A 16,259-nucleotide genomic window follows, 5' to 3' on the forward strand; every position below is an offset into this window, starting at 1 on the left:
CTGCCTGCCATGCTTCTGCACTACAGTGGCAAATATTGTACATTTACTTTTTCCACCAACCTCTGCTCCTAACTTTTAACCTTTATAGATAAATAAATCACACCAAGGAGCTTAACCCCATTGATGATATCCTCCGCAGGCCGAGAGGAGGTTTAGGAAACTGGGAGCTGTTAAATGTTGGTGAAGGAATCACTTCGTGGATCGTGGCAAAGCATTGGCAGCTCGCGAGCCGTACCTGGGCAGGAAGATGGCATTGTGAAGGAAGTTCTCGAAGACTTTCAGGAAGACTCGTTCGTCCTTCTCCCGGTCCTTCTCCTCGGGGGTCTTGGGACAGACGCAGCACGGACCCTTCTCGCCCCCGGCCAGGTCCGACTTGGTGGGCTTGGTGTTCTCCTCCATCTCTGAGAGGCCCGTGGCTGAGATACGGATAGGCATCTTCAGTTCTGTTTGTAAAAAAGAAAAAAACAGAACAGGGGAGTCAGCACAACGTCATAATCATTCAACAGGTGTGAATACCTGGTATTACACCCATTGTTACGTGCCACGTAGTGTAGTTGGTGTAAGTGCTCTGTATTCCTCCCCTGTCTCTCCTTCCCTCCACTCTCTCATTCTCTGCAGGTTTGAAGTCCCCAGTCACCTCATCTGTCAATCAGCCTGTTACCTGACTCCACCCTCATCCAATCACCACCACCTGCTGCCTATAAAAGGCTGAGTCCCACCTGGGCTCACTCTCTCAACCAGTACACCTCAGTTCAGTTGTTTGTTTGTAGCCCTGTCCCTGCTGCATCATTTTAGGCAGGCTTTTGTTTGACTAATTTCTAGATAGTTAGTTAGTCTGTCTTTTGTTTCCCTAGCTGCTTCTTTTGTTATTTTGGCAACACCCGTGTCCCCTGGAAGTGGCTTAATTGTTTTTGCTTTAATGTATGCTTTGTGCATATATTTTGACCTAATGTAAATATACCTCCAATCAAGAGCAAAAAGCACTGCACTTCACTCAAAACCTGTGTTGACTCCGTTTATTTGCACCTCCAATGCTTGATTTCTCTTTTTCTTACAATGTTGTGAAACCCTAGCTAGCCTCTAGACATGTCATCATAAGACTATTAACATAGGGGTTTTGTAACACCCATCCTCATGTGTCCCCCAGGGCCGTGACTTCACATACATGACCTCCTCACAGGACGAAGGTAGAGGTCAATAGGTCACCGACCTAATGACTTATGGAAGAGGTGGGACCACCGGTCCGGTGGATCCCCTCAGTCAGTATATAAGGGGATCCAATCAGTCAGTATAAGATATACCGTACTGTATGACGGAAAAGCAAAGGCTTTCCACCACCTGCAGTTCCGAGCAAAGGAAGGAAAACTCGCTATGCAAGTAAATCTTGGTAGTTTATAACGGCATTTGGTTATAATATATTCTCTTTCCCAAGACATAGCACATAGTATAATATAATTAAATTGACTGGAAAAAGCTCAAACGAGCCTTAATTGTATTCAGCTGGAGTTGAGATTCACCATTCATTGTCTATGCCGGGGCCGCCTAGAGGGCGTGCCGGAGAGTAACAGTACATCGTCCAAACATCTCTTGACCACATGACCCCAAAAAGATGGATTGTCCTGTTCTGAACAACAGAGCGGTGTTGGAAATGAGTGGAAATCCCCTTCAACTACCTGTCAGAAATTCAGAATCTCACAACTGAGATGAGAAGCTCCACTGTAAAGGAGGAGCTTCCTGTAAATGTTATCATTAAGCCAATGTGTGTGTGTGTGTGTGTGTGTGTGTGTGTGTGTGTGTGTGTGTGTGTGTGTGTGTGTGTGTGTGTGTGAGAGAGAGAGACAGAGAGAGAGAGAGAGAGTCTTTGTGAAACAAAGACATTATGGAGAAGAGGTTATGATTCAACGGAGACCTTTGGAACAGTAGTTGTGCAAGTAGAGCTCCCTGTCCTCCGGCTGCTGCTGCCAGCGGACCAGGTAGAAGGTCAGGTTGCCATTGGGAGAGAGCGGAGGCGCCCATTTCACCACCAGCTTGGTGGAGGAGTTGGCGTACACGCGGGTGTCCTTTGGCATCGATGGCTCTGCAGGAAAGGCACATGTTAGGGTAACGTTAGCGATTGAAAAAGAGGTAACGTGACATGTCTCAGCGGCAGTGCTGCGCCATTACAGTGAACTATAAACCGACACCAAAACTATAAGGCCTCTGCGGGCCCTAGACCTGTTTTTGCTATTCAGTGAACCTACTGTGGATTATACCAGGGTCCAGGGACTAGTTGACTTGGACTTTAGCTCTTCGTTGGACCACCCCTCCTTGCACCTTAATCCGTGTCCTAGCACCTTTTATATATCTTATCTCAGGTACCATGTAAAACTGTTTTTTGTGGAAAAAGCTAAGAGACCCCTTGGTTGGGGCACGGTGGCAGTCGGTAGTGCCACATCACAGCTAGAAGGTCCTGGGTTCGATTCCCGTTAGGGACGCTGTGGGCATGTTTTCTCCTCCGCGTCATCAGTGCCAATACCCGTTTTTGAGGGGCGCTAGACCCTCCAGGCATGGAACTACCGGGGGGGGGGGGGGGGGGGGGGGTAGTTTCCCCCGGCCTGTGACTCCAACTCAGATGAATCAGATGAATCGATCGACGACCACACAGTGTTACACAGTCACTTACCACAGAAGACCCCTTTCTGAAACCAGCTCCTCGCCACTCGCCCTACACACTTGCCCTCGATATGCGGGTTCAAATCAAGGGACTGGTTTCAGAAAGGGCCATACCCATTCAAAGCATTATCTCTCAGGGCGCTACAAATATATCTACAGATCCTGTAAGTTCACTTAAGAAATAAAACTAGTGTTGACTAATCATTACCAGTATAGCTCTTATTTTGAAGAGGAAGAGGAAGTCTGTTTCGGTTGTAGCCTACTTCCATGACAGACAGTTGTTTTTCCAGATCATGATGCCAGTAGGGAAGGACTGACAGACTGTAAACATTGATTAGAAGTGATGGTGGTGGTGGAGTTTATATTAGTTTATATTACCATATGAAAGCCATGATGCTGCGCATCTTTGACTTAAACATGTGTACACACTTTGGAATATACATTAAACATGGTGGAAGTGGATCCTATCGAGCTACTGCAGCGGTAGCCAGCATTAGGTGAGTAATTCATTAATTGTAAAAGTATCACGCTGAAGCTGGTAGAATCAGCAGCAGCAGCTGCCCAAAACATTAACAGGTATAGGCAGCAGGCAGGCTACAGTAGGCCTACAGTACTGTCACTGCCTGCAAGGATGTACTTGGTTGGAACTGTTGGCCCGACTTGGCCGCCATGCCATATTCATTTTAGTTCAGAAGTGGGTCCACCGTGCTGCAGCTCCACGGTCTGGTGCACAAATGCAGCAAGCATACAAAGAACTACGATTTGTAGCTTGTCTGACAACTTAATCAAGTTGAGAGAGCAACTAATCTGCAGTTGCTGGGATGTTTGTTCAAAAGTGATGTTACACAACGTCATGCGACACCGTCGATATATGGCATGCATGGGGGGGGGGTGCTTTGGGAGTCCGGTTCAGCGGGGCCCGATCGTGCGGTCACCCTACCCCCCCCCCCCCCCCCCCGCCCGGCCTGGTACCAAGTTGTTCTGCCAGTGAGCCCCTCCTATGGCTTGATGTTTGTCTTTAGTTTATGTTTGTTTAGTAAACACAATGAAGGGAAACTTACGCCATAATGTATCGTTTACGTCATATTGTCTAATATTGTTAATGCCGTTTAATGTTTGTGTTGGCACCATTTGTTTTATACAGGTTTAATGTTTGGCTTTAGTTCAAAGTTTGTTTAGTAAACGCATTGACAATGAAGGGACAATTTGCCATAATGTATCGTTTACTTTACGTCATATTGTCTCTTTATTGTTAATGGCATTTAATGTTTGTGTTGGCACCGTTTGTTTTACATCACCATTACATCACCTAATCAACATGAGTTAGACTTTAATATATTAGAGCCCCTCACTTCACACAGGTGTGATTTTTAATAGCGACGTAGTCATGATTGGCTCCCTCTAAGCCAATGGGAGTCTTACCCCATACTCTGAAACACTGCCTAAGCCAATGGGAGTCTTATCCCATACTCTGAAACGTCACCTAAGCCAATGGTCTGAACCACTCGTGTAGCCACTCGTGTAGTAGCGACCTAGTCATGATTGGCTGCCTCCTAAGCCCTGACGCATGAAGTCTCAACCCAGACTTCAACGCTGTAGAGGTGGAAAGCCTGGTGAGCGCAGGTGAAGTGAGGTTCGCTATGCTGCAGCGCAGAGCGGTGCCGTGTCATTAGTCAGAAGGTTCATTGTTCCGAAATTACTATCCCTATCTCTAACCCTAACCTAAACCTAACCGCAAGCACGGGAGCAAACCTAAACCTAACCGCAAGCACGGGAGCAGTGCATGTTCGGACTAACGGGACTTCGGATCTATGGGTAGTTCCCGCGCAGAGCGACTGAAAACAGCCGCTAACTTATGAGCTAACTGTCTGGAGCTAACACAACACAGTGATTGAACCAACAAAAGAACGTCGTAAACAAACGAAAACTACAGCCGCAAGGTTGTGACAGAGAAACATACACGTACACCTGGCAGTTAATGATACTCGTGTCATTCTTGTTTTACTCTTTGTTTGCTCTTTCTTGCAGCACACTTTATTTTATACCTTTGTTTGCTGTGCTTACTGTGTTTGTTGCTTGTTAATTTGAATATTATGTTATCTACAGTATGCTGCTGCATTGTCTAAAGGAAGCCAAACAAAAATACATTTTACTCTTACTGTATGTACACTGTACACAAGATGTAACAATAAAGTACAACCTTGAATCTTGAGTGGCACTATATTGCACGCAGTCAGGTCAGTCAATCAGTCTTACGTGACGGCCTGGTCCGGATGTAGACCACGTCGCTCTTGGCGCCGACGGTGTGCTTGTCCTCCACGCGCAGCGTGATGGCCCTGACGAACACGGCGTACTGCGTCCAGGGCTTCAGGTGCTTGAGGAGCACGCGGGGGTCCGTGCTCTTGTCCGTGCTCTTGTCCGGGGGAAGGTCTACGTCCACCATATTCCAGCTGTTGGAGCCACAGCCGTCCTGGCCGTCGAACTCTGTGATGTTCTGGAAGGGGCTGCGGTGGTATGGACAAGATGGGAGTCAAATCATTGTGCCACGATTATCATAACCTAACGCCACAAAGTCAGTTATTGTGATCACAGAAGCACACAGCTCTCCTTAGAAATATATATCTTCGCTTTTGGGTAAAATAGTGAAAACAACAATGCACTGTACTCACGACTCCTTATAGTAAACCACGAAGCTGATCAGATCCCTGTAGTCCGGCGGTCGGTAGCGCTCCCAGGTCAGCTTGATCAGGTTGCTCGTGGTGCTGTTGGACTTGAACTTGAGTATGTGGCTTTCACCTGCCGTGAACAGAGCGAGAACACTGCTAAGATAAACATGTACACGGCTGTTTTAATTATTATTATTATTTCAAAGCATTTAAAAAAAAAACGTTTCATTAATTAATAATAAAATCCAAAGTTTTTCTTTTCAGTAATGTCATGAAGAAATGAAAGACAAATCTACAACATTTTATAAATTAGAACTAATATTTAAGAAGTGGTGAAAATAAAACAATTGTAGATCATCTATTTTCACTAGTTCGGATCCCCGGGGCTAATTTCTGTTTTGGGTCACGGGACTGAAATGTTTTGGGAACCACTATAGATAGAGCTCACTCACAGCTCGCTCTGTCGCCATTGTTTCGGAAATCGCCCTCCTGCGGCTTCTCGGCGATGCCTGTCTTCTCCCACATCTTGTGGATCTCCGACATGCACAGCTTGGGGTTCTGACGGAAGAAGAGGCGCCCGGCCCTGATGGTCAGGTTGTGCTGGTTCCAGTCCCACAGGAGCTGCAGGTGCTGGTTGTCAATGGCCGAGAACGCATACATCCTGATGAGGGGGAGAGATCAAATCTTCACCAGCTATATCTTTGAATCTACCCAGTCTCACCCAAACACGGTGAAATACAGTAGCACAGTTGCAATTCTGTGCATACGCGTCTAGAAAACCTGTGTCGAACGTTGCGGAGTTCGGTAGAGCCGACTCAGCCCTGTCCGAGTTGTAACCTGATATGGACAGAATAATAAATAATGTCAAACCCAAACTCACCCAGCCCGACCAAAGTGAATAGTACTTTCGTACAGTGAAAGCCACGTCTCCGTCACGGTCAAAACAGTAGTCGTGTAATATGTATGGATCTTTGGGTTTTCTAGGTGTGTATGTACGGAATGTGATATTTCGCCGTATTTCTGTGAGATGGGGTTGCTTTGAATATATAAATTCAAACGTTTTTAACTCAAATCTTTGCTTCTGGGGGTCCTTGCCTGGAACAAAATATTTTGAGATGATGGTCGGCGGCAAACACATATCAGGTAATTTACACGACTAAGCGCAAAAAACAGATCGGGTCATCTTTTATAGAAAACACAATATGGTCATTTTACTTTGGCAAACATGTAGTAAGACGCCTAACCTTAAGGGCGTGGGGAAACAACAGACTTTAAAAAATAGTCAGTGTAAATCTGGCAATGTACACACACACACACACACACACACAAAGACTAGGGCTGTCTTTGACTCAGGATGTAGCAAGTGGAAGTGGGGTGGGGGGTTTTCAACATAAATACAGACAGCCGTGCATATGAGACATGGTGGGGGTGGACATTAAATGACGAGAAAGTTTGTGTGCAGTTGAGTCAATCATGGAGAAGAGTAGAAAGAACAGAGATGAGAATAATGTATGTCTTTGACAACACAAATGCGTGTCGTTTATTATTTCTGCAGGTTGCATATTGTCAGTTCGTCTATTTCTATATTTCTTAGAATGAGACCATTACCACCACACTGCGTAAAAGTGAAAGCGGATGGCGCTGGCTACTTTGAAAGGTGCAAGAAGTAGCTATTAACAACAAGTTGTAGTATTTCCTCTCAAAATGGTAAACTTCAAAAGAAGACCTTCCTGTAGTATGATCAAGTGAACTTTCAAGTCACGTAGACAGGTTTCATTTTAAAGGCAACTTATAATTAGTAGGATGTAAGATGGACTATTAGAAGTACATGACATCCTACTCCAGTGGGGTTTAAAGTAGCGCAGTAGTAACTGGAGCTATAAAATATAAAGACCAGCGACGGCAGCAGTAAAACAATTGGCATCGACTGCAGGGTGTTGGACTAAGTTGTTGATGCGTGGATTTTTAGCAATACAGTCGTAACAGACACACAGAGACACATGGGTTGCAGTAGTGGATGCTTGTGTCACACACACAATCTGGAACACACACAGACAGAGAGAGAGACACACACATGGGAGTCAGACATAGTTTGGTTGTTTCACTGTCAGAAATCTAGTGTGGGACTGCACAGAGTCAGTCCCACCCATAGAAACGCATAAACAAACAGACATTGCATTTACCATGAGGCTAGCTGGTTATTTAGCTCCAGGGTGTCATGCATCCGCTGCAGGGCCTTGTCCATGGCCCTGCGGTCCTGGTGGCCCTTGGCGTCGTTGTTTATCTTCAGGAAGCGTGCCCACTCGCTTGCGCGAGGATCAGTAGGTTGCAGACACAAGCCTTGCGGCGATGTGACCCTGGAACATCCAATGTAAGCAATCCCCAGACTGTGCTAGGAAGGTCCTATGTCGAGGCGCACCTTTTGTCTAGTCCAGCCCTGACTCTTGTGTATTGTGATGGCGAAGGATAGACACAGGGGACTCTGAGTGCGTGAGCACACCTTGTCAACTTTCATCCACCTGATGGTGTGTGTCCTGATGGGCACGGTGCGTGCGTAATGGTGGAGAAAGGTTGGCCCTTCGTAGAGGTCAAATTGCACAAAGACCGCCACAGGTAGGGCAGGTGGCTGCGCGCCGTGTACTGTTCCCAAGGCTCCGTTGGTCAAGCCTGCATCCACCCAAAGATTTTGGCGGAGCATGACACGTGCACCCTTTGCCACATGTAAGAAGTTGGCTAGGCCCCCCGCATCATCTGCCTTGACAGACTGTGCCCCAGGACCTGCGTTGACAGCCTGGCTTTTGGTGTGTCCAATCTGTGAAGTTCTGCACGGTTGTGGTTCCTCAGCCTGGTACAGTATGCGCTGACGAGCACCTGGGCGTCTTTGAAGCTGGTCTGTTCCTCTGTGTTGAGCATGTGGTATGATCGTTGCATGCATGGGGTACTGCCAATCTGCATGTGCGACCTCACCATTTCTAATCCGTGCGAGAAGGGCTGTGAAGTCCTTGGATAGTGGTGTGTCGCCCGCAATGCTTTCCACAGTGTGAAGAACGACACCCTGCTTAAACACTGCGAAAGCTCTCCTCCCTGCATCGCTCAATCCCTGCTTTGGCACCTTTGAATACATGGGCGGTAACTGGCCAAAGTCCCCCATCAGCACAACGGAAACGCTGCCAAACCATTCACGACAGTTCTCATTTCATCCACCACCAGGACCATGTGGCCCTGGATCCATGCCTGGAGGTTCCCGAGGGCCTTGGGTTGCATGTAGGGCAGAGTGCTGGGCAGGGGCACCGGCAGGGACAATAGCGAGTGGTTCCAGTGATGTTGAAACCAGCTGTGCCAGTGGGAGCTGCGAGTCTGATAGCTGTCGAGCATGTTTGTCACCATAGAAGACAGAGCGACAATGCTGCACCAAGCATTTGATGATGTAGCTCTTCCCTGTGCCTGCGGGGCCAGAGATGATGATGTGTGTAGTGCGCCGCAGTGGTCCATCAAGCATGGCAGCCTGGATGGCTTTGCATAGGGTGTGAAAAGCCAATTGCTGTGTTGCGTTCAGGCGGGCTTGGTGTGTGTCATCGTAATTGACAAGGGGCAGGCGGAACTGCGCCCTGTCAGCTGTTGCTTCACAAATTCCCCGGCTTCCTTCAGCATCCTTCAGGTTGGATAATCCTTGGGCACGCAGCTCCTCCCAGAACTCTGAGGGATCAAAGGGTAGGCAGCTGTGCTCTTTCTCTGCGCCAGCGAATTGGGCGTGAACAGTGCAGGCGTGCATCCAATCATCCTGCAGGTCTTGTGTGAAGTCCGCCTCGTCGTTGGAGCTGTCGGACTCCTCAGGGGTATCCACACGTTCCTTTATCCGTGGTCAAGCGCCCGTAGTCGACAATGACGTGGTCTGGGGTGGAAGCGTTTTCCATGACGTGTTCCAGGGCGTTGCGCCAGGACCCCATGATTGCATAGGAGGTCCTCCTTTCTGCAGCAGGGTATGTTGACCATCATCTGGATGCGACACCATTCCTCAAACTTGAGGTGGTGGTGGTGGTGGTTGGCACACTAGATCCGAGGGAAAATGCGGGGGGGACTTCTTTACGTCGCCTCATGTATGTGCTCCGGTAGAAGCTGTAGATGGCAGTGAAAGTACAACACGGTTTTCGTCTCCTCATCCGTGGGTCGTGCCGTGTAGATTTCCCAAAGCGACTGTTTCAGCCTGCGTTCCTCAACGCTCCACTCCTTCGCCCCCGTGAGGCTGGCGATCTGGAAGGAACGGGAGCATTTGAAGGCGGGTAAAAAGGTGGTGCGCAACCTCCTGGGCAGTGTAGTCGCGATCCCCCACAGAGCCAGCCAGCGCTTTTGCAAATGCGTCACTGGAAGTAGCGTTTTCGCCATTCTGTAACTTCTCTGTAACTTCTCTGTAACCTCCTAGAGTGTCGCAGAAGGCGGCTCGTGCTTCGTGCAGTACTTTGTGAGGTACTGGACCATGGCATGTTGGCTTGTGACCAGTTTGATGTCCATGTTGGCGCGCCAGCACTGGTAGGCATCAGCTTTGAGCAGGAAGGTATTCATCAGTGGATCATTTTGTGCTGGGATGTAGCCGAAATCGCCAGGGACCCTTCCGTGGTCGCTAAAGCAGGACTTTGCAGCCAGTTGCCACAGCGCATCGGCCTTGCACTTCCAATGGCCCTGGCGTTTCTTCAGGCAGGTTTGTGTGGAGCATGTTTTGTGGGTCACCTGGGAGGGTGAGGGACAAACTGCTTGCGGCAGGGGTGCTCCAGATTGGGTGGCAACGGCAGGTGGGGGTTGGCAAGCTGTGAGTGTTTGTCTTATTCCAGCAGCATGTCCCGGGGCTGCTCGTGGTCCAGAGGCCATTGGTGTTGGTGTTGTACTCGGGCTGCTGTTCCCGCGCCGGCCATTGAATGGCCGTTTAGACCTTCTGCGCCTCCTGCCGCGGATCAACCTGGTCACCCAAACCGGTGACGACAGTGTCTCCCTGTTCCACCTGGCACGCCTCGTCAACCTGTGGCTGGGCATCCAGATCCTGATCCGCAATCTCCTCCAAGCCGATGGATAAGCCATCTTCGGTTGCTGCTGGACAACGTCCCATCAGATCTGAATGGGCGTGTGTGTGTGTGGCAAGCAGCATGACATGAAGAGCGTGACAAAGCCTTACATGAAGAACGTGTGACGGAAGCATTATGTAACTAAGAGATTCGACGAGTTAGCTATATTTTATATACACAGATTAAGAAGGAATAAGCTAAAGTCCTGATGCGACATTTCCTGGTTTATGCAGGCGGTCACTTAGCGCTCTGCTGTTACTCCGGAGCTGAAACTTAAGCATGCCTTGAAGAGGGTGTGACGGAAGCATTACATGAAGCGTGACAGGCTTGAGCTTAGTGAGCATAGCGTAACGGAAGTGCATTACAGGCAAGCACTCTCATTGGTTGGCCCATAGGAAGCACTCTCTATGGTTGGCCCATAGGAAGCACTCTCATTGGTTGGCCCATATAAAGCACTCTCATTGGTTGGCCCATAGAAAGCACTCTCATTGGTTGGCCCATAGGAAGCACTCTCATTGGTTGGCCCATAGGAAGCTATGCAAGGACTACAGGTAAAGCAAGTACAGGAAGTGTGACAGGCTAGTGTGACAGGCTTGAGTGTGACAGGCTTCTTGCACGTTGTTATAGTAACTGCGACCTGCAGTCGCAATCACAGGAGATTAAGAAGAGTGAACGTTGTCTAGAATAGCGAGGATATTAACAGGGCCAGACGTCAAGGGGAGCTCGGATTTCTGCGAGTGTGCGGGTGTGTCGATTGCGGCGCTGAGACGCACATTAAACAGGGCACTGCCCCTGTCATCCCTATAGCCCCGGCAGAACACCTCAACAACGAGGGGAATGCCTGCCCTCAGCCACAGCATTCCAGCAGCTGAAACCCTACTCTGGGAGAGTGACAACAAGAGGGCCTACAGGCTTTCCCACGCCCCCCCAGGCCATCACCAGAGACCTTTTCTCTCTAAAGAGGGGCTTGAGTGGTGGCAATGTCATGCGATAGGCTAACCTGAGTACACTCATCCACCGTGCCACATTTGTTAGTTAACCTACTGGGAAACAGATACAGAGTCAACTTTGTTTGGCAACACTTTTTTTAAAGGTAAATGGACTGCATTATATAATGGTAAATGGACTGCATTATATAATGGTAAATGGACTGCATTTATATAGTGATCTTCTCCAAAGTGCTTTACATTGCATTTCATATTCACCCATTTACACACCCATGGCGGAGGAACCCAACCTGCTCATCGGGAGCATTTTGCTCAAGGACACTTTGACATGTAGCCAGGAGGAGCCAAACCTGGGACCTTTGGATTCCAAGGCTCTACCTCCTGAGCCACTGCCACGAATATTAATGGTACCACAATCTCTCCAGACAGCCCAACCTAGAAAACCTTTGTTTGGTCCATTGAAAATAATCCCATGAATATGGATCGTTTGATACCAATTATATAAGTTCACAATTCAATTGAATGCAGATGTGATGATTACAAAGTAATTCTGACCATCCTGGTGTGTTGCTGACATCCACACCCACGCACGCACACACGCATGCAAGCACACGCACACACTTGCAGGCGAAGCGAGACAATCCCTTACCCCTCCAAGAGCTCCTCTCCGTTGATGTTACGCAGGCTCTTGAGGAAGGAGAGCGAGCCAAGCGTGTGGGAGTGGCGGATCCTCACGTAGCCCGTCACTGTCTGGATCAGCCCCATGAAGCTCTCCAGCTCATACGCTATGTTATCTGGGGAGAGAAGATAAACACACACACACACAGCGTGTGAGAACCAGGGCTCTGAGGAACACATTCAAATCCACAGAGACCTCTACTCGGCTGCCATCAGCCCCCAAACATAGCGCCCTGGACAAGAAATACCCCAGTGAATAGTTTGTGTATGAGCTTTATCATATCGGAAGATAAGCTCGTGAGCCACCCCCGTCGACTGTGCAAATAAATTGCATTATAGCATAATGTGATACTGATAATTGAGCTGGAGTGCAGGCTGCTGATGTCATTTCTAATCCCCCCGGGGCTCCCTATTTTCTCAGTCCCAAGAGATAGTCGTCATACTATGGGATAGTACCAACTAAGGTATACGTAGCAGTTTCAGCCAGCTAACATGTTGTACCGGGCTGAGGATTTGTATAGTGTGGTTTAGTGCAGTGCGTAGTATGGCGTAAATGTTAAGGCTGCAGCATGGTGTATTGTAGTGGCGTTGTGGTTTACACACAGGTCTATTGGAGCTGATGTTGTATTCCAGAACTCTCCACTCCACATAAAGTGATGTTTAGCATAATTGTATGCTAAACATCCTTTAGCATCATCATCATCCTTTTTAAATATATAGCACTTTATGTAGACTTAGATAGTATTTTTAAACAGACTTATAGCATGTTACGTATAGACAGCACTAGAATTGCATTTTATGTAGTCATATAGCACTTTATAGTACACATGTATAATATTTAATATAGTATAGTATGTATAGTTTACATAGATACTCCACTGTTACGTTCTTAGCTTACGCATTAAGAGCGTCTGCTAAATGCTAAATTGTAAATTGTAATTTTTCGACCGTGGTCGAGATCGTGGATTTCACAATATTACGCAAGCTTTCCCGGTCCTTCATTGCCATCCCCAGTTCCTGCTTCCTGATGCCTGTGTCAGTATAGCGATGACATCAGGGAACGACAGTTTTCTACCTCTGGTCTGCTTTGAGGCAGGACTCCAGAGAAGAAGGGAAGATATAACCTCATTGTCAGCTCTGTAGCAGTGGCCGGTAAACTGTGTTCTTCTGGATCGGACTAGTGAAGAAACACGGGGAAGGTTGTATATTTAGCATACATACAGCCTGATTGTCATGTGACAGTGCACCACAGCACCACAGCACCACAAATAGGTGTCATTTTAAATTGTTGCGTTGGCTTTTCATAAAATAGCAGACCTACAAGCTCACAGCAAGTCACTTAGTGCTGCGCTGCGAGCTTGTACATCTGCTATTTTTGAACATGGGTGACTTGCTATGTTGTGAGTACTGTATGTGACTTGCTATGTTGTGAGTAGTATTTTTATGTGAGCTTGTAGATCAGATATTTTCATTACTTCTTAAATATTTGTTCTAATTTATGGAATGTCTTAGATTTTTATTTTATTTCTTCAGGAAATTAAATCCAAAAATATCATCAGATTTGTGTTGTGGGAATGTTTTTTCAAAATGTTTTCAAATAATAATAATTAACAACCAAATGTTGGAAACAAAAACTGAGGGGACCCATAACAATGTGTCCACGACCCACAAATGGGTCCCGAACCCAGTGTTTGGGAAAAAGTGGGCCTGGTACAAGTGGGCAACATCGCCATGTTGTTGTCATGTCGGTGTACAAAACGGGAGGAGAGCGCGGAGGCTGCAGCGCGTCCGTCCGTCCGTTCGTCCGTCCGTCCGTCCGTCCGTCTGTCTGTCTGTCTGTTGCACTAGTTGTACTCACTCCCACGGCGGATGTTGATGTTAAGGTTTCCCTTGATGATGGTGCATCCCATTAAAGACTGAGCGGCATCCACCGAGTCGATGACGGAGGTCGAGCAGATTTTATCGCACAGGCCGTCGCAGGCACTGCAGAACATACTGTAGAGAGAGAGAGAGAGAGAGAGAGAGGAGGGGCATGTGATTGCGTAAAAGGTTGACAGGGGTGGGGGGTGCATGGGAAAGAAAGTAGGAACTGTCAGAGAATCTAACAATCTAATCTAAACTTCACCGACTAACATACGTCACCCCTGAGTGCCTTGTCCACACCCCCTTCCTCTGACTCCCTAGCATTCCAACAACACATTCAGGCATAAATTCTCACCGTGTGATGCGAGGTCGGCTACTCACACGGAGGCCTGAATCTTTTATGGGGCCTGGGCTGAACCCTGCTCCGTGAGAGAGTGACTCATTGCGCTGACCCCCCCAAGACAAAACATGAGCAGCAACGTTGTGGCCAAAAGTGATATGGGAGAGAGAAGACTCTCTCTCGTACATGGGAAATTTCGGCAAAATGACAAACTAAATACAGGGAGTGTACTGCACGTTGCCGTGAGTAACAAACAAAGACGCTCTCTTATCATGTTGTGGTGGGTTGGGTGTTTGGGTGGGATAAGTAAAAAGCACAGCACCGATGATGAATCCCTCCTGAAATTCTCAGAGCGATGCTAATCCACGGAAATAGTGCAGGGCATTAAGTTCAGCATCTTCCACTATTTCTAAAAAGCCTGGAAAGTCTGGCCTTCAATCATTCATAGCCTCGCATGCCTTCTATAGCCTGCTGGTGCTTCGGGCTCTGCAGTGCTCTCTTGTAGAATGGAATGGTTTACGGGCCAGGTGAGGTCAAGTTCAGCTCCAGGTACAGGAATTATTTATGCAAATTCATTCGGGAACGCAAAAAGTATGCACTGAACCAAAACAAAGTCTGTAACACCAACTCTTTCTATGAATATTTGTTTATTTATTTTTAACTCTAGGACTCAGTGAATTAGAGTTCTGGGGTGAAACCATGGGTGAAAGCAAACTTATCCCCTCCAGGCAGCAATAGGCTCTGTGCATAATAAGTGTATTCTCCGCCAGTCTCCCGAAGGTGGCATACCTTGTTTCTGTTTCCACTTCCACTCCAGCTTCCCATGTAGCTGTATTGGTGTGGCAGCGGATTTCTTGATAATAACTTCCGGTTGGTCCCTAGCTGGCCAAACCTTTTCAGATGGGGGTCTGTGGCCAAATGCATGAAACAGTTTGAGAACCACTGGTGTATATGGTATTATTTACCTGTTGGTCTCGTTGCGTGTGAAGCCAGAGGGGCACTCAGGCATACACTCTCCTCTGTGGATGACAAAGTCGATGTCGCTGGGCAGGTGCACGCGGGCGCAGAGGTCCATGGTGATGCAACGCCAGCCCTCGAACTTGTACGTGTCCGCGGGACAGTCGGGCACGCAGCGGCCCTCGACCTCGTGGTAGTAGTGGAGGCAGCCGGAGCAGGCCATGTCGTTGCCGGGCTCCGTGCAGCTTCCCAGGCACTGGCTGTGACAGCACTCCCCCTCGTCTGTGCACGCATGCTTGCAGTTGTCTGGGCAAACTGGAGGAGACAAGAGATAAACACAGACAGGGGCAGAGGTTAGTTCAGGGTGAGCGCAATAATCTGCACTGCTGGCCAACACAACAAATCTGGATCACAACAAGGTCATACTGACGCCACCACGGTTGGCTACAGATTAAACCCTGTTTTTGTTCGAACGTGGCATTGTTTCAAAAAAATGTAGCGAGGCACGTTGAGCAATAGCAATAGATGTGCGTGCGTGCGTGCGTCACGATTCGTTCTGTGTTGTTTATGTGTTCCTTGTTTTCTAGTCATAGTTAGTGGTTTACTTTTCAGTTGTGTTCTTTTGATCATGTGGTATTGTTACCTTATTATTTCTTAGTTTGCACTTTGCAGTGAGTTTTGCAGTGACTCCCATTGAAAATGAATTGCGAGCCATGCGACACACAGACGACACAGGAGACACACAGAGGACACAGGAGACACACAGAGGACACAGGAGACACACAGAGGACACAGGAGACACACAGACGACACAGGAGACACACAGAGGACACAGGAGACACACAGAGGACACAGGAGACACAGTCTTTCATGTGTGACTGAGGCCTAGCGAGCTGTAAAAGCATGACGCCAGGAAGGGGCCGAGGAGCCAGCCAGAGTTGGATAACTCCCTCACAGACCCAGGAAGGGGCTGAGGAGCCAGCCAGAGTTGGATAACTCCCTCACAGACCCAGTTGGTGTGCCGGGCCGGCAGGACGCAGAATGTTTGCGCAAGGGCCCCTCTCTCCGCTCTATGCCAGCTTTGTTAGTAAACGGCAACGCT

General features: G+C 48.1%; 1 protein-coding gene across 1 annotated transcript in view; it reads right to left on the reverse strand.

Annotated features, from left to right (window-relative positions):
- Positions 1–16,259, reverse strand: part of igf1ra (insulin-like growth factor 1a receptor) — a 143,333-nt gene that overhangs the window by 25,886 nt on the left and 101,188 nt on the right. The window contains exons 3-10 of the mRNA XM_083763898.1: positions 15,166–15,472; positions 13,856–13,992; positions 11,969–12,113; positions 5,771–5,979; positions 5,322–5,448; positions 4,909–5,156; positions 1,910–2,077; positions 236–443 (exon numbers count right to left, since the gene is read on the reverse strand). Coding sequence (XP_083620024.1) covers positions 236–443; positions 1,910–2,077; positions 4,909–5,156; positions 5,322–5,448; positions 5,771–5,979; positions 11,969–12,113; positions 13,856–13,992; positions 15,166–15,472 — 1,549 coding nt within the window. The remainder of the gene's footprint in view (positions 1–235; positions 444–1,909; positions 2,078–4,908; positions 5,157–5,321; positions 5,449–5,770; positions 5,980–11,968; positions 12,114–13,855; positions 13,993–15,165; positions 15,473–16,259) is intronic.

Source organism: Protomyctophum parallelum (assembly GCF_964188405.1).
Source record: "Protomyctophum parallelum genome assembly, chromosome: 4".
Lineage (NCBI taxonomy): Eukaryota > Metazoa > Chordata > Actinopteri > Myctophiformes > Myctophidae > Protomyctophum > Protomyctophum parallelum.